The following is a 25,381-nucleotide window of genomic DNA, read 5'->3' as shown; positions in this document are numbered from 1 at the left end:
AACATGTAAATTACTGTGAAACCTGCTTTGTTTAGAATGCTCTCAGTTGAATGAGAGGGGTCCTAGGAGGAAGTTTGTTCCTCAAAGTCTTACAGCTCTTTGACCCCGACTCAATAGACCGGCAGAATTCCTTGTTTTCTATAGTTCCTTACTTCCCCCTAATGAGTACTGTGCTTTACCTGAATTATTATGCAAAATGAGCCCAATAAAAGCAAGTGTGGACGGTAAATCAGGGCCCTCCCCACTGGGGGGGTGGCCATGTCGTCCCTACTTCCCCACAGAAACTAGTCTTGTCTCTGTGCATGTGTGTTTGTTTCTCGCGTATTTTTTCGGCGAGCCATCCACAGCGTTCCGTGGTCACTGCTGGCCAGTGACCCACGCGCAACAAACACTCCTCCTCCAAATCAGCACTGCACGATATGCTAACGAGACTACTATAACAAAATGGAGGGAAAGAGTGCAAGAGAGAAAAACACAGGTGTAAAGGGGAGAAAATGAGTAATATCCATCAATAATAACCTTAAATGTTAATGGTTTAAATGCTCCAATCAAAACACATAGGGTAGCTGAATGGATAAGAAAACATGACCCACACATATGCTTCCCACAAGAAACCCACCTCAGGGAAAAAAATACCTCCACAGACTGAAAGTGAAGGATTGGAAAAAAATATTCCAAGCAAATACACAGTAAAAAAAAAAAAAAAGCTGAGGTAGCAATACTTATATCAGCCAAAACAGACTTCAAACAAAAGTCATAAACAGAGAAACCAAAGGACACTTCATAATAATCAAGGGAAGAATCCATCAAGAAGACACAAACATTGTAAACATATATGCACCAAATATAGGAGAACCAAATATAAAAGGAAAAGCTTGGAGGACTTCAAGAAAGATACAGACAGTGACACACTTATACTAGAGAATTTTAACACCCCACTGTCAAAAATGGATAGATCTTCCAAAGAAAATATCAACAAGGATATTGAGGCATTGAAAAAAATGCCCTACATCAACTGGACTTAACTGATATACATAGAACCTTTCACTCCAAAGAAGCAAAATACACATTCTTTTCAAAGCACATGGAACATGTTCAAAGACAGACTACATAACAGGACACAAAACAAGCCTCAACAAATTCAAGAAAATTGAAATCATATCAAGCATTTTCTCAGATGACAAGGGCCTGAAACTAGAAACCAACCTCAAAGAAAAAACTCAAAAACACTCAAACTCATGGAGACTGAACAGCACGCTAAAAAACAATGAATGGGTCAGTAATGACATCAAGAAGAAATCAAAAAGTTTCTGGAAATAAATGAAAATGAACACACAGCAGTCCAACACTTACAGGACACAGCCCAGAAGTCCTGAGAGGGAAGTTCATAGCAATACAGGGCTACCTAAAAAGATAGCAACATTTAAAAAAAAACAAAAACAGAAAACACCTAACCCTACATCTACAAGAATTGGAAGAACAACAAATAGAGCACAGAGTGAGTAGAAACAAGGAAATGACAAGATCACAGCAGAATTAAACTACATAGAGACTAAAGGAAGAATCCAAAATCAATAAATCCAAGAGTTGCTTTTTTGAAAAGATAAACAAAATTGATAAGCCCTTAAGCAGATTCAGAGAAAAAAGGAGAAAAGACCGAAATGAATAAAATCAGAAATGAAAGAGGAGATTACAACTGATACCACAAATATACAAAGGATTGTAACAAATTACTACAAACTATATGCAAAGAAATTTGAAAACATGGGTGAAATGAACAAATTTCTAGAAAAACATAATCTTCCAAAACTGAATGAAGGAGCAGCAGAAAGGCTGAACAGACCAAAAACAGCTGATGAAATTGAAGCAGTAATTTAAAATCTCCCAGCACACAAAAGCCCTGGACCAGATGGTTTCACGGGAGAATTTAAAAAAGCATTTTTAAGGAAGGGTTAACCCCTATCCTTCACAGACTATTCCAAAACATCTAAGAAGAGGGAAGACTTCCAAATTCTTTTATGAAGCCAGCATCATCCTAATCCTAAAACCAGACAGAGACACAAGAAAGAAAGAAAACTACAGGCCCATGTTGCTGATGAAGACAGATGCTAAAATCCTCAACAAAATACTGGCAAACTGCATCCAGCAATATAGTAAGATCATAAACTATGATCAAGTGGGATTCATCCCAGGGATGCAAGAATGTTACTGTATCTGTAAATCAATAACTGTACTACATCACACAAATAAAAGGAAAGACAAACACCACATAATTATATCAATAGATGTGAAAAAACTATTCGATAAGGTACAGTGCCCATTTTGATAAAAATACTCAGCAAAGTGGGAATAGAGGAAGCATTCTTCAACATGATAATTCCATAAATGAGAAATCTACAGCCAACATCATACTTCATGGACAAAAATCAAAAGCTTTCCCACCAAGATCAGGAACCAGAAAAGCATGCTCACTTTCACCACTTTTATTCAATATGGTATTGGAAGTCCTAACCACAGCGATCAAACAAGAAAGAGAAGTAAAAGTTATCCAAATCAGAAAGGAGGACATAAAGCTGTCATTGTTTGCATGTAACATAGAAAACCCTATAAACTACACCAAAAAACTACTCAACCTTATAAGTGAATCTGGCAAAACAGCAGGGTTCAAGGTCAATATCAGAAATCAAAAGCACATTTATACACCAATAATAAAAGATCAGAATCAGAAATCAGGAAAAAAATCCTATTTGCTATAACAAAAGGAAAAATAAAGTACCTAGAAATAAACCTTATCAAGGAGGTAAAAGACCTGGTGTACTCAGGAAACTACCCAACACTGAAGAAAGAAATTAAGGAAGAGAAAAAAAATGAAGGCATATACAGTGTTCATAGACTGGAAGAAATTAACATCATGAAAATGCCCATATTACCCAAAGCAATTTATAGATTGAATGCAAACCCTACTGAAATATCAATGATATATTTCACAGATATACAACAAACATTTCAAAAATTTATATATAACCATAATTGACCCTGAATAGCTATGGCAACTTTGAGAAAGGACAAAGTATGAGTGATCACAATACTTGATATAAAACTATATCACAAGGCAACTGTAATCAAAACAGTATGGTGGTGGCATAAGAACAGACAAATAGACCAATGGAACAGAACAGAGATCCCAGAAATAAGCCCAACTTTCCATGGTCAATTAACATTCAACAAAGGAGGCAGAAGCATAAAATGGAGAAAAACAGCATCTTCAAGAAATACTATAGGGAGATGTGGACATCTACATGCAAGAAAATAAAACTCAATCACCAACTTACACCATGCAAAAGAATAAATTCAAGGTGAATAAAAGACTTAAATATAAGTCATGACACCATGAAAGTCCTAGAAGAGAACATAGGCAGGAAAATCTGATATTGCATGCAGCGACATTTTCACCGCTATGTCGTCTAGAGCAAGGGACATAAATGAAAGAACAAATGGAACCTGATCAAAATAAAAAGCTTTTGCATGGCTAAAGAAAACATCAGCAAAATGAAAAGGGAACCAAACATATGGCAAACATATTTGCAAATGATACCTCAGAGAAGGGTTTAATCTCCAAAACATATAAAGAACTCATATGACTACACTCTAGGAAGACAACTCAATTAAAAAATGGGCAAAGGATCTTAAAAGACACTTTTCCAAGGAGGACATACAGAGGGGCCAGAGACATATGAAAGGATGCTCAGCAACAGTAGCCGTCAGAGAGATGTAAATTAAAACCACAATGAGACACCACCTCATATCCAGCAGAATGGCCATTAACAAATCAACAAGAAACAAGTGTGGCAGAGGTTGTGGAGAAAAGGGAACCCTAGAACACTGTTGGTGGGAATGCAGACTGGTACATCCACTGTGGAAAACACTATGGAATTTCCTCAGAACTAAAAATGGAACTGCCTTTTCACCCAGCAATACGACTGCTGGGATTATAACTTAAGAATCCTGAAACACCAATTCAAAAGAACCTATGCATCCCAATGTTCACAGCAGCATAATTTACAATAGTCAAGTGTTGGAAGCATCCTAAGAGCCCATCAGTAAATAAGTGGATGAAAAAACTATGGTACATTTACACAATGGAATGCTACGCAGCAGAAAGAAAGAAGCAGCTCTTACTCTTTGCGACAGCATGGATGGAACTGGAGAGCATTATGCTAAGTGAAGTAAGACAGGCAGTTAAAGACAAATACCATATGATCTCACCTATAAATGGAACCTAATGAACAAAACAAACAAGCAAGGGAAATACAACCAAAGACATTAAAATAAAGAACTGACATTAATCAGAGAAGAGGAGGTAAAGGGATAATGGTGGATAATGGGGAATAATAGGGGAAGGGCCTTCAAGGAACATGTATAAAAGACACATGGACAAAGCCAAAGGGGGCAGGTTTGAGGGTGGGTGGTGGGGATGGGGAGTAGGGACATGGTGAGGTGAAAATGGAGACAACTGTACTTAAACAAGAAAAAAAAAAGGAAAATATTTATCCATCATTTACTGTTTAAAAGGAAAATAATAATAAAAGTTATCTGATATGCCCCCCCCAAATTTAGTACTTATATAAAGAAATACAACAGAAAGTAACCGAAATGCTTTACAGTATCACATGATGTTAGAAATTATTATTATTTAATATTAATAGTGGTTTCAGTTTTTAGGTTTTATTAAAACAGACATTTCATTAAATTTTTTAACATTTAATGTAATTATTTTAATTGGGTTTACAAATCATAAGTTCATGTTATCTGCTGCAATAAAATGAAATTTTAAAAATATTAATTTATAAATGAATGGTGTACCTGTTGGCTTCTTTTCAAATTGATTAATATACTTTATTACGCTATTACACTTGCCCCATTTTTTCTCTCCTTTATTCCCCTCCATCCTGCACTCGCCCCACCAACATTCCCACCCCTTAGTTCATGTCCATTGGTTGTACATATAAGTTCTTTGGCTTCTCCATTTCCTATACTATACTTACCAACCCCCTATCCATTTTGTACCTAGCATTTATGCTTCCCATTCCTTATACCTTTTCCCCCATTCTCCCCACTCCCTCTCCCTGCTCATAACCATCAATGTGATCTCCATTTCTCTAATTCTGTTCCTGTTCTAGTTGTTTGTTTTTCCTTTTCTTTTTTTTTTTTTATGTTCAGGTTGTTGATACCTGTGAGTTTTTATCTTTTCTACTGTTCATATATTTTTCTTTTTTTAAAATATATTTTATTGTTTATGCTATTACAATTGTCCCATTTCCCCCCTTTATTTCCCTTCACCCTGTACACCCTCTCCAACCTGCATTCCCCCTCTTTAGTTCATGTCCATGGGTCGTACATGTAAGTTCTTTGGCTTCTACGTTTCCTATATTATTCTTAACCTCCCCCTGTCTATTTTCTACCTACCATTTTTGCTACTTATTCTTTGTACCTATTCCCCCTCTCTCCCCCTCCCACTCCCCTACTGATAACCCTCCATGTGATCTCCATTTCTCTGATTCTGTTCCTGTTCTAGTTGTTTGCTTAGTTTTTTTAAATTTTTGTTTGTAGGTTCAGTTGTCGATAGTTGTGAATTTGTTGTCATTTTACTGTTCGTATTTTTGATCTTCTTCATTTCTAGATTAAGTCCCTTGAACATTTCATGCAGTAAGAGCTTGGTGATGATGAACTCCTTTAACTTGACCTTGTCTGGGAAGCACTTTATCTGCCCTTCCATTCTAAATGATAGCTTCGCTGGATAGAACAATCTTGGATGTAGGTCCTTGCCTTTCCTGACTTGGAATACTTCTTTCCAGCCCCTTCTTGCCTGCAAGGTCTATTGAGAAATCAGCTGATAGTCTTATAGTAACTCCTTTGTAGGTAACTGTTTCCTTGTCTCTTGCTGCTTCTAAGATTCTCTCCTTCTCTTTAATCTTGGCTAATGTAATTATGATGTGCCTTGGTGTGTTCCTCCTTGGGTCCAACTTCTTTGGGACTCTCTGAGCTTCCTGGACTTCCTGGAAGTCTATTTCTTTTGCCAAATTGGGAAAGTTCTCCTTCATTATTTTTTCAAATAAGTTTTCAGTGACTTGCTCTTCCTCTTCTCCTCTGGTACCCCTACAATTTGGATGTTGGGACATGTAAAGTTGTCCTGGAGGTTCCTCAGCTTCTCCTCACTTTTTTGAATTCTTGTTTTTTCGTTCTGTTCTGTTTCAATGTTTTTCTTCCTTCTGTTCCAAATCGTTGATTTGAGTCCCAGTTTCCTTCCCGTCACTGTTGGTTCCCTGTACATTTTCCTTTATTTCTCTTTCCACACCCTTCACTTTTTCCTCTATTTCATGACCATGCTCAACCATTTCTGTGATCAGCCTGATTACCAGTGTTTTGAACGCTGCATATGATAAGCTGGCTATCTTTTCATCACTTAGTTCTATTTTTGAAGCTTTGATCTGTTCTTTCATTTGGGCCATATTTCTTTGCTTCCATGTACCTGTCACATAGTAAGTGGCAGAGCCTTAGGTATTTGCCAAGGCCAGGCAACCCTCTTTGCTACTCTGTAGCGCTGTATGCAGGGAGTGGGGTGGGGAGTGGTCAGAGAGGGAACAGTGCTGCTTATTTAGCTCTCACCAGCTTTCAGTCACTTCCCTTGCTAACCCCAAGCAAATTGTGTGAAGAGGTTGTGTGAAGAGGGAAAAATATTTACCTACACCTCCATCTTGGCCAGAAGTGCCTCCTGGCTTCTTAATAAAGAGAAACTGAACATTTGCATCTCAATAAAAATGTCTATGCTATAATATGAAAACACATGTTTCTGGAAATTATAAATTATTATTATAGAGAATATGAAATGTTCAAAAATTTGCCAATCTAAAAACTTCTAAATGCTTACTTTTGCTTCTTATAAAAATAAGGTTTCTAATGGTTAAAAATTCTAAATATGAAAAAACTTGATATGTATTTTCAATAAAAGATGGTATAAAATATGGAGATATGCTTTCCTTAGGAAAAACAAAATTAATTTTCTCTGGTTATTTCAGAGAAGAAAGAGAAAAAAATAATTTTACCTTACATATTAAGCTGGCTAAAGTTAAAATATTATTATATAGGCTTTTTAAAAATTAAGTTTTACTATCAATGATATACTTTTGTAAAGATAGAACTTAATAAAAAGAACATTTGTCTGTATTATTGGTAAGCTTTTAATAAGTGATTATAAAAGGAAAACAAAGATTTTATTTAAATAATTTCCTGTGCTTTTTATCATCAAATCTTTAATTTTGTAAGTACACTGAGTCTTCTCAATATTGGAAAGCAAAAATTTTGCTTATGACAATTTAATTATCTGTATTTGCCTGCAAAGTCTTTATTGCCCTGATTAAATAAATACCTTAAGTGTTCCACAATGACCAAATGTTTTAAAGCTTTAGATATGCTGACAAATTTCCCAAGATTCAAAATAAAGTCTTTTTTGGCTTTGACATTTTAAAGAACTTTGAAATTTTTCATAAGTAACCCTGACACACCTCTAAGTTTTTTTCCCCTCTTTACAAAAATATGAAATTAAACTAATTAGGCTTACCTGGTATATTAAATTACATGGAAAATATTGCCAAATAATAATGCCAACAAAACTTACAGTATTTCCCTGGCTCTTTTTTTTTTTAAAGATTGTGTTTATTTTTAGAGAGGGAAGGGAAGGAGAGAGATAGAGATAGAGATAGAGATAGAGACAGAGATAGAGAAACATCAATGTGCAGTTGCTGGGGGCTGTGGCTTGCAACCCAGGCATGTACCCTGACTGGAATCGAACCTGTGACACTTTGGTTCGTAGCCCGAGCTCAATCCACTGAGCTATGCCAGCCAGGTCCCTGTCTCTTAAAGTTGTGATTCTAAACATTGCCCACAGAGACTAAGAGAAAAAAAATTCTTTAAGTGGACTTTTTAAAATACAAACTGCTGACTTACAGCCAAGATGGAGGCATAGGTAGACACAATGTGCCTCCTCACACAACCAAAAGAAGGACAGTTTTGAAAACAAAAAAACAACCAGAACTGCCAGAAAATCAAATTGTATGGAAGTCTGAAAACCAAGGAGTTAAAGAAGAAACATTCACCCAGACTGGTAGGAGGGGTGGAGACAGGTAGCCGGGAGGAGAGGACTTATGGTAAGGCAGCAGCTGGCAGACCCTGCGAGGCAGCAGCTGTTGGAGCAGGTGGTCCACATTCCCATGCAGATAAACTGGAAGGAGCAACTGGGGAGTAAGACAGACTGCAAAACCGAGGGGTCCAGCATGGGGAAATAAAGCCTCAATCATCTGATTGAAAACACTGGTGGGGGTTGAGGCAGCAGGGGGAGAAACTCCCAGCCTCACAGGAGAGTTTGTTGGAGAGACCCACAGGGTCCTAGAACATATACAAGCCCACCCACATGGGAATCAGCATCACAAGGGCCCAGTTTGCTTATGCATCGAAGGGGATGTGACTGAAAACCATCAGAGAGTGGAGCAAGCACCATAGTTCCCTCTCGGACCCCTCCCCCACATACAGAGTCACAATGCAGCAACTTGGGTTGCCCCGCCCTGGTGAACACCTAAGGCTCTGCCCCTTACTACATAATAGACATGCCCAGACACAAAACAAACAAACAAACAAAAATGACACAAATGAAAGAACAGATCAAAGCTCCACAAAAAATACAACTAAGTGATGAAGAGATAATTAACCTATCAGATGCACTGTTCAAAACACTGGTAATCAGGATGCTCACAGAATTGGTTGAAGATGTTCGCAAATTAGATGAAAAAATGAAGGCTATGCTAAGTGCAATAAAGGAAAATGTGCAGGAAACCAACAGTGAAGGGAAGGGACTCAAACTGGGACTCAAATTAACAGTGTGGACCAGAAGGAAGAAAGCAACATTCAACTAGAAAAGAATGAAGAAACAAGGATTCAAAGAAATGAGGAGAGGCTTAGGAGCCTCCAGGATATCTTTAAACATTCCAACATCTGAATCATAGAAGAGAAAGAGAAAGAGCAAGACATTGAAAACTTATTTGAAAAAATAATGAAGGAGAACTTTCCCAATTTGGCAAAAGAAATAGACTTCCAGGAAGTCCAGGAAGCTCAGAGAGTCCCAAAGAAGTTGGACCCAAGGAGGAACACACCAAGGCACATCATAATTACATTAGCCAAGATTAAAGAGAAGGAGAGAATCTTAGAAGCAGCAAGAGACAAGGAAACAGTTACCTACAAAGGAGTTACTATAAGACTATCAGCTGATTTCTCAATAGACCTTGCAGGCAAGAAGGGGCTGGAAAGAAGTATTCCAAGTCAGGAAAGGCAAGGACCTACATCCAAGATTGTTCTATCCAGCGAAGCTATCATTTAGAATGGAAGGGCAGATAAAGTGCTTCCCAGACAAGGTCAAGTTAAAGGAGTTCATCATCACCAAGCTCTTACTGCATGAAATGTTCAAGGGACTTAATCTAGAAATGAAGAAGATCAAAAATACGAACAGTAAAATGACAACAAATTCACAACTATCGACAACTGAACCTACAAACAAAAATTTTAAAAAACTAAGCAAACAACTAGAACAGGAACAGAATCAGAGAAATGGAGATCACATGGAGGGTTATCAGTAGGGGAGTGGGAGGGGGAGAGAGGGGGAATAGGTACAAAGAATAAGTAGCAAAAATGGTAGGTAGAAAATAGACAGGGGGAGGTTAAGAATAATATAGGAAATGTAGAAGCCAAAGAACTTACATGTACGACCCATGGATATGAACTAAAGGGGGGAAATGTGGGTGGGAGGGGGTGTACAGGGTGAAGGGGAGTAAAGGGGGAAAAATGGGATAACTGCAATAGCATAATCAATACAACGTAGTTAAAAAATAAATAAAATGAGCATAATAATTATAAATAGAATTTTAAAATATAGGACATTAAAACAAACCATTATTTAGAATTAGCATCATTATGCTATCAGCACCAACAGAAATACCTTCCTTTTATTGATGTGATTATTCCCTTCCCTGTCTTACAGATAAATATCCATTGCTTTTGTTTCCTAACTGGAATAGTATTTGGACTCTAGCCTGAATTAATGATCTCAAAGCAGTTATTCTTATTGGTCTCAATAAATACTTTCTGCCTCTCACTTTATTTTAAAGTGAGGCCTTTTTGCCCTTGCTGGGTAGATCAGAAGAGTGTCATCCCAATATCCCAAGGTTCTGGGTTTGATCCCACATCAGGGTACACATAAATATCAACCAATGAAAGCATAAATAAGTGGAACAACAAATCAATTTTATTTCTTGCTCTCTTATCCTTTCTCTTTCTCTAAAATCAGTAATAACAAAAAGCCTTTTTAAGTTAACACTACCCACTTCCTACCAAAGAATACAGTATGAAAATAAAGAAAATAACAGTAACTTTACAGTGGAGAAACTTGATCACAAGACCTCAGCCAGGTGATCAGCATTGATACATCAACTTGATAGAACTTTCCCTGTTGATTAGACATTACCAAATGACACAACCTGTTCCTTCAAGAAACTCATAATCCCAGACTAACATGAGAAAAAGAGCAGACAACTCCTAATTGAGGGACATTCTACAAAACACCTGACCTGTACACCTCAAAACTGTTGTTAATCAAAAACAAGGAGAGTCTGAGAAAGTGTCACAGCCATCTGTAGCCTAAGGAAATCTAATGAATAAGTGAAATGTGGTCTTCTGAAACAGAATATCTGCATGGCAGGGGAAATCCCATGGGCAATTATCAAAAAGACAAATAATATACCAGAAAATTGTTAGTCATATAATAAACAACCATTAGTATCCCTAATAAGATATATAAAGAGCTAACTAGATACTGGAAAAAAATAAATAAAAGCCAAAAACCTATGAGCAAAATAGACAAAAGGTATGAACAGACAGTTCACTGAAACTTTAATACAACTTTTAGATACGTGAAAAAATATTCAGCTTCACTCATAGTTAGGATATTGCAGATGCAAACTACATAAAATATCACTTTTTTACCTATCAGTGGCCAAAAGTTGAACCACATAATCTATAAAGAATAGCTATGGAGAAATAAGCAGTCTCATGTAGTATAAAGGGAATACAAAATGATATTATAATCACACCAAACTAATCAAGATTATCAACTGTATTTACTGTTTGATCTGGTGATCCTACTTCTGGTAATTTATCTGATAGAATAAATCTATATGTATAAGGTTATTCATTCAAACATGGCTTGTAGTAGAAAAAGATTAGTAGTTAACACCTAGTTAAATAAACTATGGAACATCCATAATTGGTTTACTATACAGTTGTAACATAAAATGAAGATAAAATGAAGCAACAATCCATGTTCTGTTACAAAGAGATCTCTGAGACTGGATAAAAGAAAAGAAGTGGAAAAAAAAACAGCACCAACAAAAAAGGAAAACAGTGTGTGAACTTGCTATTCAAAGTATGGTTCCTTTAACAGCAGAATCAGCTTAATTTGGGAGTTTATTAGAAATATAGAATCCAGGGCCCCACCCAACTCTACTACATCAAAATCAGCATGTTAACAAAATGCCAGTGATGTACAGCTGCATCTAAACTTGAGAAGCATTTAAGGATAATGCATTTCTGTTTAAGTAAAGAGAGAGGGCATACAAGACCATGCATACATATTTTCTATTAACTGAATAAAGAAATACCTGGAAGACAAACAAAAAAAACATTAATAATCGATATCATTAGTAGGGCCGTCATAACACTCCAGTTTGTCTGGGATTCCAATATATGCCAGTTGTCCCAGCATAATTGTCTGTAGAACCTCTTCCACTCTTAGTGAAAAGTATCTCAGTTTATATGACAAATATATCTGTACTTAGAGGGAGCATCAAGTATAGAGAGAATGGAAATGTAAGGTTTTACTTATGATCTTCTATATCACTTTTTAAACCACGTTTAGGTGTGGCTCAGTGGAGTGAGCGCCTGCCTGCGAACCAAATTACTGGTTTGATTCCCAGTCAGGGCACATGCCTGGGTTGCAGACCAGGTCCCCAGTAGGGGGCGCTCAAGAGGCAACCACATATTGATGTTTCTTTCTCTAAAAATAAATAAATAAAATCTTAAAAAAATAAACCACATTTATATATTAACAATTCAAAAGCTTTTATTTTAAAAAAGATAATACTGTTCATGAAAAATACACAGGGTGGGGAGAACAATAGGCCAAGCACAGATAAGCAATGGATAATCAATAACCCAGAGATAAAGCAATGTCTGGAGCAAAAGGAAAAGATACTTCATGGGCTGTTAGAAAGAAATTCTATCAGGGTTATAGAAAGATAGCTATGAGGGCAGTATCATAGACAACAGAGGAGACTTTCAAAACAGACTATCAATCAAAGTGTCAAATACTGCAGAGGGGTCAAGAAAGACAAAGACAAAAACAAAAACTGGATTTTACTACAATTTGGTGGCCTTTTCCAGAACTGATTCAAGTTAGCAGTGGTGAAGGACCAAGACTGCATTCACTGGGTTGAAATGTGAATGGCAAATGCAGAACTGAAAGGCAGAGATATCTATTCCTCAAGGTAAAAATACAAACAGGCTGATATAAACATTTATGGGGAATTATTTTGGAAACATAAAGTCTCTTCATTCAACCAGATCTTCATTTTATTCCTGGATCAAGCAGGACCGTGAGAGGGCTGTCAACTCAAATCTGAAAATTATATGTACTAAGTTCTACCTTAGCACTGTGCTGTTTCCACCAAGCAGTGATTATAGGCAATATAATGCATTTATGTCAGTACTGTTATTATAAAGATCAAAGAAATTCTACAATAACTTGGTTAACTGTAAAATTAAATATCTTACACCTAATTTTACCAACTGTTCCACTTTGGATTTCCTACTCTTTCTACATTTCCCTTAATGTAAAATTATGCCTGTTTCTACTTTTTCATTATAAAAATATTAATCTTTAAAAAATCTTAGAAAACGCATTTTTAAAAAGTGGGGATTAATAAACAACAACAACAACAAAAACTCACCTGGGATTTGTTCATTTTCTGTTCTTGGAGAAAGCAGTGCTGAGGGAAAAGGAAGAAGGAAGTGAGAAGAACTTGTCCTGCCTTGCAGTTCCTGCATTCACCTGCCTACACAGCTCCACACACAAGATACTTACATGTCCATGTGTAGCTCCGATATATGTTGAGCTTAGACATATTTTTCACTGAGTGAATGTAAACATTTGTTTCTTACTGATTTATTATCAATTTAGGTTCTGTGACACAAAAATTAAAAACATAAAAAGATAAGTTTAACATAGAATAATAATCTAAAGTAGGAAGCACTATGGATTTGTTAAAACTGATGTAGAGGAAAAAAAAAACCCTCAAGCCATATTGCTTATCTATTTACCTGCTAACACCATTGATCCCTTGAGGTCAAATTATCCAAGAAACCTCTGAAAAAAGGGATGGGGATGTTTAAGACAAGGTAAATTTTTTAATGTTTGTTCTAACCTGCTTACAATTTTCAAAAGGATCTTTTAGTAAGAAACTAAATTTGACCTAACAGTGAGAAAAACAGATAGTAGCTAGGAATCTGCAGACCTAGCTTTCAATCTTGGTTTCACTACTTAACAAATCACATGATCCTAGCATACTCATTTTTTAAAAATCTTTCAAATAAGTTCAAACCAGATAATCCAAAAAGGAACTGACAGCACTACCACTCTCTGTGTGTATGAAGCCAGGAGGCAGGGAACCTCAGTACTTCTCTAGATGCCATCAACAATCAATGGGACACTGGGGGCAGCTCACCTCTGGAAAGAATTAAGAGTAAATCAAGAAGGAGGGGAGTACGAGGTATCGAGAGAAGAGTTATGACAGAATTTCCTTAGTTTCATCCCTGAATATAAGGTCACAAACTCTCCAAAGGGGTGACATTTATGATGTAGCTTATGCACCCACCCCTCAGCGCCATCTCACCTCTCTCTTCTGAAATTTGTCCCAGACTTTCCACGTCACACAGCTGTCCATGGCTTCAGGATACTGTGTCATGATTATACATAACAACAAATGAAAACATAACAAATAATAATTCTGAATCTGGAGAATGCTAGAGCCAAGAAAGGGCCTTGTTTGGCTAGCTAGTCCAGCCCTTTCCCTGTTCCATTTCCCCAGTGATTTAACTGAAAAATGGAGGCCCTGAAAACCTGTCCAAGCTCCAGTCGCACGTATTATATACATAAAGAAATATAAAGCAGCTAACGAAATATAAGTGCTCAGAACAACAAAATACATCAAGTACTCCTGATACCCGCATTTCACAAAAAACCTATCGCGCGCAGGCGTACTTCTCCCCCAGTGCACACGTCACACACACGCACTCCCTAACAGCGGCCACATGAGGACGCCGTCCGTTCTGCACTGGGGCTGGACGCCCACGAATCCCTGAAGCCCGAGAGCCCGTGTCCCACGCTGACACTCACCGTTTTGGACTGGGAAGCCTCCGCCCGGTGTCCCTTCAGCTGTAAGTGCTTCAGACTCCTGTAGTACCGCTGAGGTTCTTGGGACTTCTCCCTATCAACGGGCACTACCTCACCCTTGAACTGTGTGGGCCCCAGCGGCCTGAGTTCCCACCCTCAGCTCCCTGGCAAAGTGGACGTGGAGGCCTGGGATTGTTTCCCCCTGAGGGCTGGAGGCCCGGAAGGACTAGCCGAGAGGAGGAGGCGGGGTTGCACATGCGCATAGGGAGGAAACGGCGGCGGTGGGTGCATGGCGCCTTTGATAGGAAAAGTGGTTCTCCCTCCTAAGCTGTAAAAGGATGGTGATAGTGGTACATAGCTAACAAGGTTTTTATGAATATTAAAAGTGTTTACATTGTGAAAATACTTAGGACGATGAGTGTTACGTAAATTGTTAAATACATTTTCCAGATTACCTTTCCCAATATATACACCACCCCTGGTCCTTTAGAAACTAGCTAGTTTTCTGTCTTGTTTGCTGAGTTGAGAGATGGCTATCCGAGAGACATGCTGTCTGGATCCAGGATTCTCAAGAGAAAGGAAAGGTGTGCATGAATTTCATGCCTGAATGTGAACAGCTGACACTGTACTTTAGATAAAATTCTTAGCGGAAAATAAATTTATCTAAACTAATATTTGTGACCATCTTACTCTATAAAATGAGGGAAAAGCAAGCTAGCAACTTGGTATTAACACTAAAAATTGCCCATATGTAAGAAACTGTATAAAGTGAAGGGCACACACCATTTCCCGAGACCAACTGAAATTTACCTGACACCAAACATATATTCTTTTATGTGCACATCCTTCTGACATTTTTAGCACAGTATGTTCATGTGACCATATTATTATTTTTTAGTATTTATTTTACTTATTTATTTTTAGAGAAGGGGAAGGGAGAGAGAAAGAGAGGGAGAAAAACATCAATATGTGATTGCCTCTTGCGTGCCCCCTGCTGGAGCATGGCCGCAACCCAGGCATGTGTCCTGACAGGGGATCTATCCTAGATCTTTTTGTTCGCAGACCAGCACTCAGCACAAGTACACTAAGCCGTACCAGCCAGGGTGAATTTTTGTTGAATTTGTTGAGATGATATTAATTAATAAAATTATATAGATTTCAGGTGTACAATTCTATATTATCTGTATATTGTATTGTGTGTTCACCACCGTAAGTTGAGTCTCCTTCCATCACTCTCCCCACCTTTACCCTTTTCTACTTCCCCACCCCCCTTTCCTTCTGGAAATCACTATACTATTGTCTGTGTCTGTGAGGGTTTTTTTGTCTGTTTGTTTTCAGAAGGGGCATATTTTATGATGAGCTTTCTATGAAACAAAATATAGTCAACTGTTTTTGGCCAATGTCATTTTTTTTTACTTTTTATTTTTTAATAATTCTAGATTTACAGAAGAGTTACAAAGCTAATTCCCATATGTTCTTTACCTAGCTTCTCCTAATGTTAACATTTTACATAACCATGGCACATTTATCAAAACTAAGAAAGTAATCCAGGAATAATTATTATAACTGTAGAAGGCAGTTAGGCATGAACAGAGAAAAGAGGATGGGCCAGGTACAGAAGTCACCAGGGCAGAAAGCCCTGGGTGCATAGCAATAGGCAAAACTGGGAAAACAAGGACCTCACCCCTACGGTGACCTTTTCCTCCCCTAGCATATTATGGGTCAAGCAGTTTGGACCTTCGCCTCACCTTTCATTCCTTGGCAGTGCTAGTCATGTGATAGATTCTCCTTAAAGGAGGAACAGGGCTGGAGAATAGCCTCAAATAACTCCCATATGAGCTTTGCATGACCACTCCCTTAAACACTAAGCCCTAGAGATAACATTCAGGCCTCAGTTGTGAGTTTAGCTCCAGACCCAGAAAAGAAGCATGGCCAGATGGGGAAAGGCCAAGTGGGATGATGCCATGGCTGACATCAGCACCAGTTGCAATGACAAATGCCCCCTGCTCTGGCACCAATCAATCAGTGGAGACTATAACCCTGAAAGAACATACCTGGAATGCTGATGAACATTCTGTTGTGCTCTTGTCCTGGAACTACCCCTATGTACCTGCCTTTGAAGAGCAGATACAAACCCTCAAGACAAAGGATTCCATGCACTCCTCTCTCTGGAACATTTCGGCACCTTTCCTCTCCCTCCTCCAGGAGTGTTCTCTCTGCCTTTCTTTTTCCTAAGCTCTAAGGACTCTTGCCTCTGTAATTTGTTTTCTGAGCCCATGTAGCCCAGCTGGCTTACTCCTTCCATGGATCACTTCTTCTACCTCTGTGACTTTCTGAATAAACTATTGCTTGTATATGAGTTTTGGTTCTGAATTCTTTCTTAGCCAGAACTCAATTACCAAGGCTGCTGAGCTGAGGTATGGTGCCCTTTCCTGTTAACATAACTCAACATCAGAGTTTACTGAGATTTCACCATTTTTTTCACTAATATCCTTTTACTGATTCAGGGTTCAATGCAAAATATCACAGTACATTTAGTCACCATGCCGTTTTAGTTTCCTCCAACCTGTAACTGTTTTTTGTTCTTTCCTTGACTTTCATGACCTTTAGGTGTTTGAAGAATAATGATCAGATATTTTCAAAATTAATGGTATCTGAGATTGTCTGATTTTTTTCCTAATTCACCTGAGATTACAAATTTTAGGAGGAATACCACAGGGAGAATGTTTTCTTTCCCTCTCTCGAACTCTCTCCCATGATATCATGGGGACATATGATATCAACATGAGTTGTCATATTAACCTTGGTTACTTGGCTAAGGTGGTGTCTGAAAAGTTTCACCACTATGTAATTAGGATTTTTCCTTTTCCAGTCTATACACTTCAAAATGGATTACAAAGCACACTCAGGGGAAGAGGAAATAAGTTCCATCTTAAATTTGCGGTTGTATTTTAAAACCACCATTTATTAGTAAATTTATGGATAGAAGCTTTGAGACTATGAAAATTTACTCTTTATTTAAAATTCTGGCCACTAATTTTATTATTTTTTAAGATTTTATTTCATTATTTTTAGAGAGAGGGGAAGGAGGAGAAAGTGAGGCAAGGAAACATTGATTGGTTGCCTCTAGTACATGCCTTGACTGGGAGCTTAACCTGAAGCTTAACCTGAAGCTTGACCTTAACCTGAAATTTAACCTTAACCTGGGCATGTGCCCAGAACAGAAATCAAATGGCAACCTTTCATTTTGTAGAATGATGCTCAACCACCTGAGCCATACCAGTCAGGGGACTGACCACTAATTTTAGTACTTATTGGTGGATCTTTCCTGTGTCCATATAAGAAATATCCAAACCAGGAGATAGAAAGATAGCAGTGATGTAGGTGGGAGTTGAGTCCACTTGCTCATGCACCCAGCTGAGACACCTAACCAATCTTCTGAAGAACAGAGTGAACAGCCAACAGAATCCAAGCTGATAATGAAATTTGGAAGCCAAAGTATACAGAGGATGCTTGAAGGTGGGCAGTAAGGAGATTTTGTAGGCCAAGGGGAAGGTCCCCTGGCTGTGCACCAGAGATCACAACTACTGCAGGAGCATTGGAGGAGAGCCAGGTCAGTGAAAGCCACCTAGCAGCTCCCTCCCCTCCCAGAGTGGGGACATCCCAAACCCACACCAGGAGAGACCTGGACTTGTAGAGTGACTGGAGGGATAAAAAGGCAGTATGTGATGCACAGCCGGCAGTGTACACCAGCTGGGGTGGTGATCACCTGATGGGACAGTACTAGAGAAATTAGGGAGATGGTGACACCTGGAGCTGGGAGAAGAGATGGGTCGTGACTGGCCATGGTGATAGACTCTGGACTGGTTCAGAGAGTTGGCCTGTGTGGAAAGCCAAGAGCCTGTAGGGAGCAGCAGGAGGTACTCAAGGGGACTTTTCTCCAAAATGGAACTTAGCCCCTGTGCAGGGACCACACACACAGCAGCCAGGCCAGTGAAGACAAAGGAGTGTGGGCACCATTTGCTCCCACTCAGGGTGGCTCATGGATTGATCAAGGGAGCAGCAGGGGCTCAGAGAAACAGTGGCACCCAGAGAGATTATTTTCAATAGGGGAACTGAGCCACGCTGCAGGGATCTTGCACTCACCCAGGGGCCAGGACAACAAAGAAGGAGGAGGGTGGGGGTGCAACTTACTCTCACTCAGTGCACCTCATGGACTGATCAAAAGGCTGTAAAACAAGGTGGATTATCGACTCTGGCTGGCACCAAATGCACAGAGTGGACAGTGTCCTGAGGGTGTGGGCTGGAAACTGGGTACCTGTGATTATTGTAGCCCAGGGTGAGCCTTGCCACCAACCACCCCCTCCCCGCTTACAGAATCACAGGAAAGGAAAAAAAAGGAACCCAGACCCCTCTGCCTTGAAGATTCAGGAACACCAGCAAAACTAGTTTAGAAGGTGTAAAATCAGTAGGAGGCTTCTTTTTTTCTTTCAAGTTTAAGACAATAAGACCTGGAGCTGTGGGAAACCAGAGACAGATCCAGAAAGAAATCAGAAGGTGAACACCAACAGCTGAGACAAATATCACTTTGCTATCCTTCAGAATGTGCTTATTTTTTATTTCCCGTTTTCCATGTATTTAATTTTGTTTGTTTTTTATTTAATTTGTTTTTTTCTCCCATTCATATTGCATTTTCATGTTATTTCTTTCACTTCACTCATATTCCAAATAACACACTATACTGGGTTTTCTACTTTTTATTCTTTTTATTTAGACTATATATTTCTTATCACACTGTTGTTATTCCAAATGCCACATATCACCCTTCCCTGCTCTTAATCCATTCCACCATCTTCCAGAGCTTTATTACTGTTGTGGTTAACTTTATTTTCTCTCACACTACACCAAGTTTCTATCCCTTACTCTCACAATTTCTCCTCCATATAACCTTGAGTAAGCACTCTTATTCCTTAAGTCAGCTCACATTCTCTTTCCCTTCTAATGAGAATCTTAACTCTTTGTCATCTTTCATAAATAGTGGCCAGGTGGGTAAAATATCATGGTTATTGGTCTACTTCTCCAAAGGAATACCTACTTGTTCAATACTTGATTGTACTTTAAATTCCATAGAATGATCTGCTGTCTTACTCCACTTTGCCTTGGCCCTGCCCCGATCAGTTGAGTGAGGAATTTTATTTCAATGTTTTCTACCTTTTTTTCTCTTTTTCCCCAACTTTCAACCTGAGCTTTACTCATTACTCTTATTAGGTTGCCTCCCCCAGCCACTCAAAATCACTTTTCTTTACTGTAGACATCTCATATTTACTTTTTGCTTTTCCATAGTATTCTTATTCCCATTCCACCTTTATTACATTTTATTCAGCTGTCATTGCTATCGACCCATTGTGATTTTTCTGCAATTTTGCTCCCATTGATCCAGTACCTCTTCAATTCTACTTCCAACCTCATAGTATACTCTTCTCTATTCTTACCCCATTGTTCTCATCACCTTTTCAGGTTTTACTTACATTGTAAATTCTGCTCTGTCCCTTTCTTCATATCAGTTCTATCCCAAATCTTATCAATTCTTCTTCCTCTTATAACACAACATTTCCCCCCTTTTTAGTTATCATATTCCCTTTGCCATATCTTATTATATCCACAATCTCTCTTCATATTTATTAATCTTAGTTCAATTGTGGTTGAGACTGCTGATGTGTTAGGGGGGTTCCTTTGCTGGAGTAGGTTTGGCTCTGTGGCAATACTGCTTTGTTCACCAACACTTGTACAACAGAATACAAGACCAGGTGGGAACTGTGAATACCAATAAACCCACTGGAGAGGAAAACCTACCAACAAAGGAGCCACCATCACATATACCAAAGTACAACAAGAGAACCCACACAAATGGAAGAAAGGTCAACCTTAGAGCCTACAGATAAGATGATGAAAGAGTCTGCACCACTGAGTCCCACAGAACCCTACCACAGAAGTTCACCATGTCAAAACAGCTGGCCAGAGTATCTGCAATCGCAGAAACAAACAAAGACACCTAAAATTGGGAGACAAAGAAAGAACCTACAACCAAAAGGAATGGAAGACCCCCACCAAAAGAGCTAAGTGAAATGGAGGCAAGCAAACTATTAGACATAAAATTCAAAAGAATGATTATAAGGATGCTCAAGGAACTCACTGACAACTACAAGATATTGAGCAGGAACTACATTAGTATGAAAAAGGAAATAGAAACTATAAATAAGAACCAGGAAGAAATGAAGAATACAATATCTGAAATAAAAAATACACTAGGAAGAGTTACAAGCAGGCTGGATGAAGCAGAGGACCAAATTAGTGAGCTGGAAGAGAAGGTAGAAATACCCGGGTAGAGCCACTGCAAGAAAAAAGATTAAAACTAATATGAAGATAGCTTAAGGGAACTGCAAGACAATATGAAATGTAACAACATTTGAATCATAGGAATACCAGAAGGAGAAGAAAAGGAGAAAGGGATAGAAAATGTTTGAAAAAATAACAGAAAACTTCCCTAACCTGGAGAGGGAAAAAGCCACACAATTTTGAAAAGGACAGAAGGTCTCAATTACAATGAACTCAAAGAGGCCTACTCCAACAAACATCATTATTAAAATGGCAAATTTTAAAGACAAAGAGAGAACCTTAAAGGCAGCGAGGGAGAAACAGGAAGTAACATACAAGGGAGTTCCCATAAGTCTAGGTAATTATTTCTCAACAGAAACACTACAAGCCAGAAGGGAATGGCAAGAAATATTCCAAGTAATAAAAAGCAAGGGCCTGCAACCATGACTACTCTGCCCAGCAAGGCTGTCATTTAAAATGGGGGATGACATAAGGAGTTTTGAGACAGAAAGTAGACTAAAAGAATACACCTCCACCAAAGCAGCATTGCCAGATATGCTAAGAAAATTGCTTTAAGAAGATGAATGTTTCCCTGACTGGCGTAGCTCAGTGGATTGAGCACGGGCTGCGAACCAGGCTTCACAGGTTCGATTCCCAGTCAGGGCACATGCCTAGGTTGCAGGCCATGGCCCCCAGCAACCACACATTGATGTTTCTCTCTCTCTTTCTCTCCCCTTCTCTCCCCTCTCTAAAAATAAATAAATAAATAAATAAATAAATAAATAGAAGATGAATGTATAGAGTGTGAGAGAGAGAGGAACATGGGTACAAAGGGGAAATATGGCAATGAATAAGTACCTATCAACAATAGCCTTAAATGTAAATGGATTAAACACTCCAATCAAAAGAGATAGGGTAGTTAAATGGACAAGACAACAAGACCACACATAGGCTGCCTACAAGAGACCCACCTCAAAACAAAAGACCTACACAGACTAAAAGTGAAGGGTTGGAAAAAAAATATTCTAAGCAGGACTTCAGCCAAGATGGAGGTATAGGTAGATACACTTCACCTCCTCATACAACCAAAAGGAGGGCAACAAATTTAAAAATAACAACCAGAAATGCCAGAAAATCGAATTGTATGGAAGTCCAACAACCAAGGAGTTAAAGACCTAACATTCATTCAGATGGGCAGGAGAGGTGGAGATAGGCAGCAGGGGACGTGACCATGGGTGGCAGGGCAGTGGCTGGTATACCAGTAAGGCAAGGTGGCGGCTCTAGGACAGGGCATTCTGACATTTGCGTGTGGATGAACCAGAAGGAAAAACTGGAGAGTAAGATGGACAGTGCAACTCAAGGTTCCAGCATGGGGAAATAAAGCCTCAAAACCTCTGGCTGTAAAAATCTTTCAGGTTGCAGTGGTGGGACAAACTCTTAGCCTCACAGGAGATCTCCTTGGAGAGATGCACAGGGTCCTAAAGGTAAACAAGCCTGCCCACCTGGGAATCAACACCAGAAGGGCTGGATTTCCTTATGGATAGCAGGGGAAGTGAGGGAGAGCTGGCCAAGAGCCTAACGAGCAGCATTGTTACCTCTCTGACCACTTGCCCAAATACAGCCACACAAGGGGCAAAGAGGATTGGCCTGCCCTGTTGAATACCTAAGGCACTGTCCCTTACAACAAAACAGGCTTACTGTGACAAAGAAATATGGCCTAAATGAAGGAATAGATCAAAGATCCAAAAACAGAACTAAGTAGTGAAGAGGTAGCCAACTTATTAGATGCAGCATTCAAAATACTGGTAATCAGGATGCTCACATGGTCACAAAATAGAGGAAAAAGTGAAGACTAGGACATAGTGAAGACTTTGCATAGGCAAAGTGAAATAAAGGAAAATGTACAGGGAAACAACAGTAATGGGAAGGAAACCAGTACTGAAATCAATGATTTGGAGCAGAAGGAAGAAATAAGCATTCAACCAGAACAGAATGAAGAAACAAGAATTCAAAAAAATGAGGAGGGGCTTAGGAACCTATGGGATAACTTTGAACACTCTGACATGCAAATCAAAGGGGTGCCAGAAGCAGAAAAGGAAGAACAAGAAATTGAAAACTTATTTGAAAAAGTAATGAAGGAAAACTTCCCCAATATCATGAAGGAAATAGACTTCCAGGAAGTCCAGGAAGCTCAGAAAGTCTCAGAGAAATTGTACCCAAGGAAACACACACCAAGGCACATAATTGCATTACCCAAGATTAAAGATCAGGAAAGAATCTTAAAAGCAAAAGAAAAGGGGACAGTTACCTACAAAGGAGTTACTATAAGACTATCAGCTGATTTCTCAAAGGAAACCTTATTTGAAAGAAGGGGCTGGATAAAAATATTCAAATTCATATAAGGCAGGAGCCTATATCCCAGATTATTCTATCCAGCAAAGCTATCATTTAGAATGGAAGGGAAGGTTTAGTGCTTCCCAGATAAGGTCAAGTTAAAGGAGTTCATCATTACCCAGCTCTTATTATATGAAATATTAAAGGGACTTACCTAAGAAAAAGAAGAAGATCAAAAATATGAACAGTAAAATGAGAAGGAACTCACAACTATCAACAACTGAACCTAAAAAAAAATAAACTAACCAAACAACTGGAAAAGGGACAGAATCACAGAAAGGGAGATCACATGGAGGGTTATCAGTGGGGAGTCGGAGTAGGGAGAATGGGAGAAAAGGTACAAGAATAAGCATAAATGGTAAGTACAAATAGGCAGGTAGAGGTTAAGAATACTGTAGGAAACGGAGAAGCCAAGGAACTTATGTGGACAACCTATGGACGACCTATAGACATATGTACAACCTATGGACATGAACTAAGGGTGGGAGAATGTTGGTGGGAGGTGTGGTGGAGGGCAGAGGGTACTAAAGGGGAGAATAAATGGGGACAACTCTAATAGAACAGTCAATAAAATATACTTCAAAAAGAAAAGAAAAAGTATTCCAAGCAAATTGGCAAGTAAAAGAAGGTGGGGTAGCATACTTATACTAGACAAAAGTTACTACAAAACAAACTCCATAAAAAGAGATTTAGAAGGGTACTAATGATACACAACAGAAGAATCCATCAAGAAGACATAAATATTGTAATCACATATGCACTAAACATAGGAACACCCAAACATATAAGGAAAATCTGGTAGGAATTCAAGAAAGATATAGATAGCAACAAACATAGAGTAAGGTATTTTAACACCTCAGTGTCAAGAATGGATTCATCTTCCAAACGAGGATATCAACAAGGATATTGTGGAACTGAATGAAACACTAGATCAAATGGACTTAACTGATATGTATATTAGAACCTTTCATCCCAAAGAAGCAAAATACACATTCTTTTCAAATGTACATGGAACATTTTCAAAGATAGATCACATGACAGGACACAAAACCAGCCTCAACAAATTCAAGAAATAGAAATCACATCAAGCATTTTCTCAGACAACAAGGGCCTGAAACTAGAACCATCTTCAAGGGAAAAAATCCCAAAACAGTCAAACTCATGGAGATTGAATAGAATGGCATTAAACAATGAATGGATTAATGATTTGGATCCCAGCTCCCAAGGTCCACGACTTTGTGGATGAGATATGAGACAAATTCACACGGACTACAGAGTCTGGTGGAGGAAAAAGGACAGCACGGTCACTCTCTCAAGGGGAGAGTGCCAGGACCCTTGCCTCCACAAGCTTTTATTGGGTTCAATTTGCACAGGAATTAAACTCATCAGTCATTGCCAGGAGGAAATGATTAAACAATAGATAACATTCAAAGAACTCTGAGGGCTTATTCTGAGTCAGATAGTTAAAGGGCCATAAAACTTTGGGGAACACACTCACTTCCTGCTTGGTCCCTTATTATTTAAATTGAGGGTATTAGCAAAGTAGGTTTCCTAGGATTTTATGCATTCTTTCTTAGGCCTGATCACCCTAGGGAACTCACCCTTTCCAGCACAGGGCAGCACCCACCTCCAGCATTGTTTCAGGCTTAAGTCATTGTTTCAGGCTTAAGTCAGGCAGGGGAAGTGAAGTGGCCAAGAGATTAGGAGACTTCTTGCAGACAGAATGAGGACTCAGGCTATATCAAAGATGAGGGGTAAGGGTCCATCACCCCCTTTTTTCTATAGCCTCCCACGTCCTTCCTCGAGGGCCTCCTCGTGATTGTGCCTGCCTTAGGTCATCCCTCCCTTGAGGAGTCTTACCCATCACTGGCTAAGCAATCAAGTATTGGGGGCCAGGCAGGGTGAAGTAAAAGGAGCAGAGGCAGTGCCCCTGCCAGGGAGATAAGCTTTGTCTCCTTGGTGGGTTATGGTCCCAAGGTCGCTCACTCAGCCTTAGCCATGGGGGAGTTACAGCTTCTGAAAACAGACAGGGCAGTTCCCAATAGGTTAATAATGAGATTAAGG

The 25,381-nt window shown here is 38.9% G+C and overlaps 1 protein-coding gene across 15 annotated transcripts in view; it reads right to left on the bottom strand.

The window, feature by feature from the left end:
- ZNF248 (zinc finger protein 248) overlaps positions 1 to 14,801 on the bottom strand; it is a 57,275-nt gene extending 42,474 nt beyond the window's left edge. For 4 of the 15 annotated variants that reach the window (XM_036026657.1, XM_036026658.1, XM_028511723.2 and 1 more), the window contains exons 1-2: positions 14,049 to 14,536; positions 13,107 to 13,145 (exon numbers count right to left, since the gene is read on the bottom strand). In XM_036026657.1, the coding sequence (XP_035882550.1) occupies positions 13,107 to 13,145; positions 14,049 to 14,363 (354 nt within the window). In that variant the 5' untranslated portion in view covers positions 14,364 to 14,536. The other 11 variants (XM_036026665.1, XM_028511725.2, XM_028511727.2 and 8 more) reach the window with 10 other exon arrangements.
- Positions 14,802 to 25,381: the final 10,580 nt, after the last annotated feature.

Source organism: Phyllostomus discolor, chromosome 5, assembly GCF_004126475.2.
Source record: "Phyllostomus discolor isolate MPI-MPIP mPhyDis1 chromosome 5, mPhyDis1.pri.v3, whole genome shotgun sequence".
NCBI classification, from domain to species: domain Eukaryota; kingdom Metazoa; phylum Chordata; class Mammalia; order Chiroptera; family Phyllostomidae; genus Phyllostomus; species Phyllostomus discolor.
Note: the sequence above shows the minus strand (reverse complement) of the source record. Positions and strands in the feature narration are given on the sequence as shown.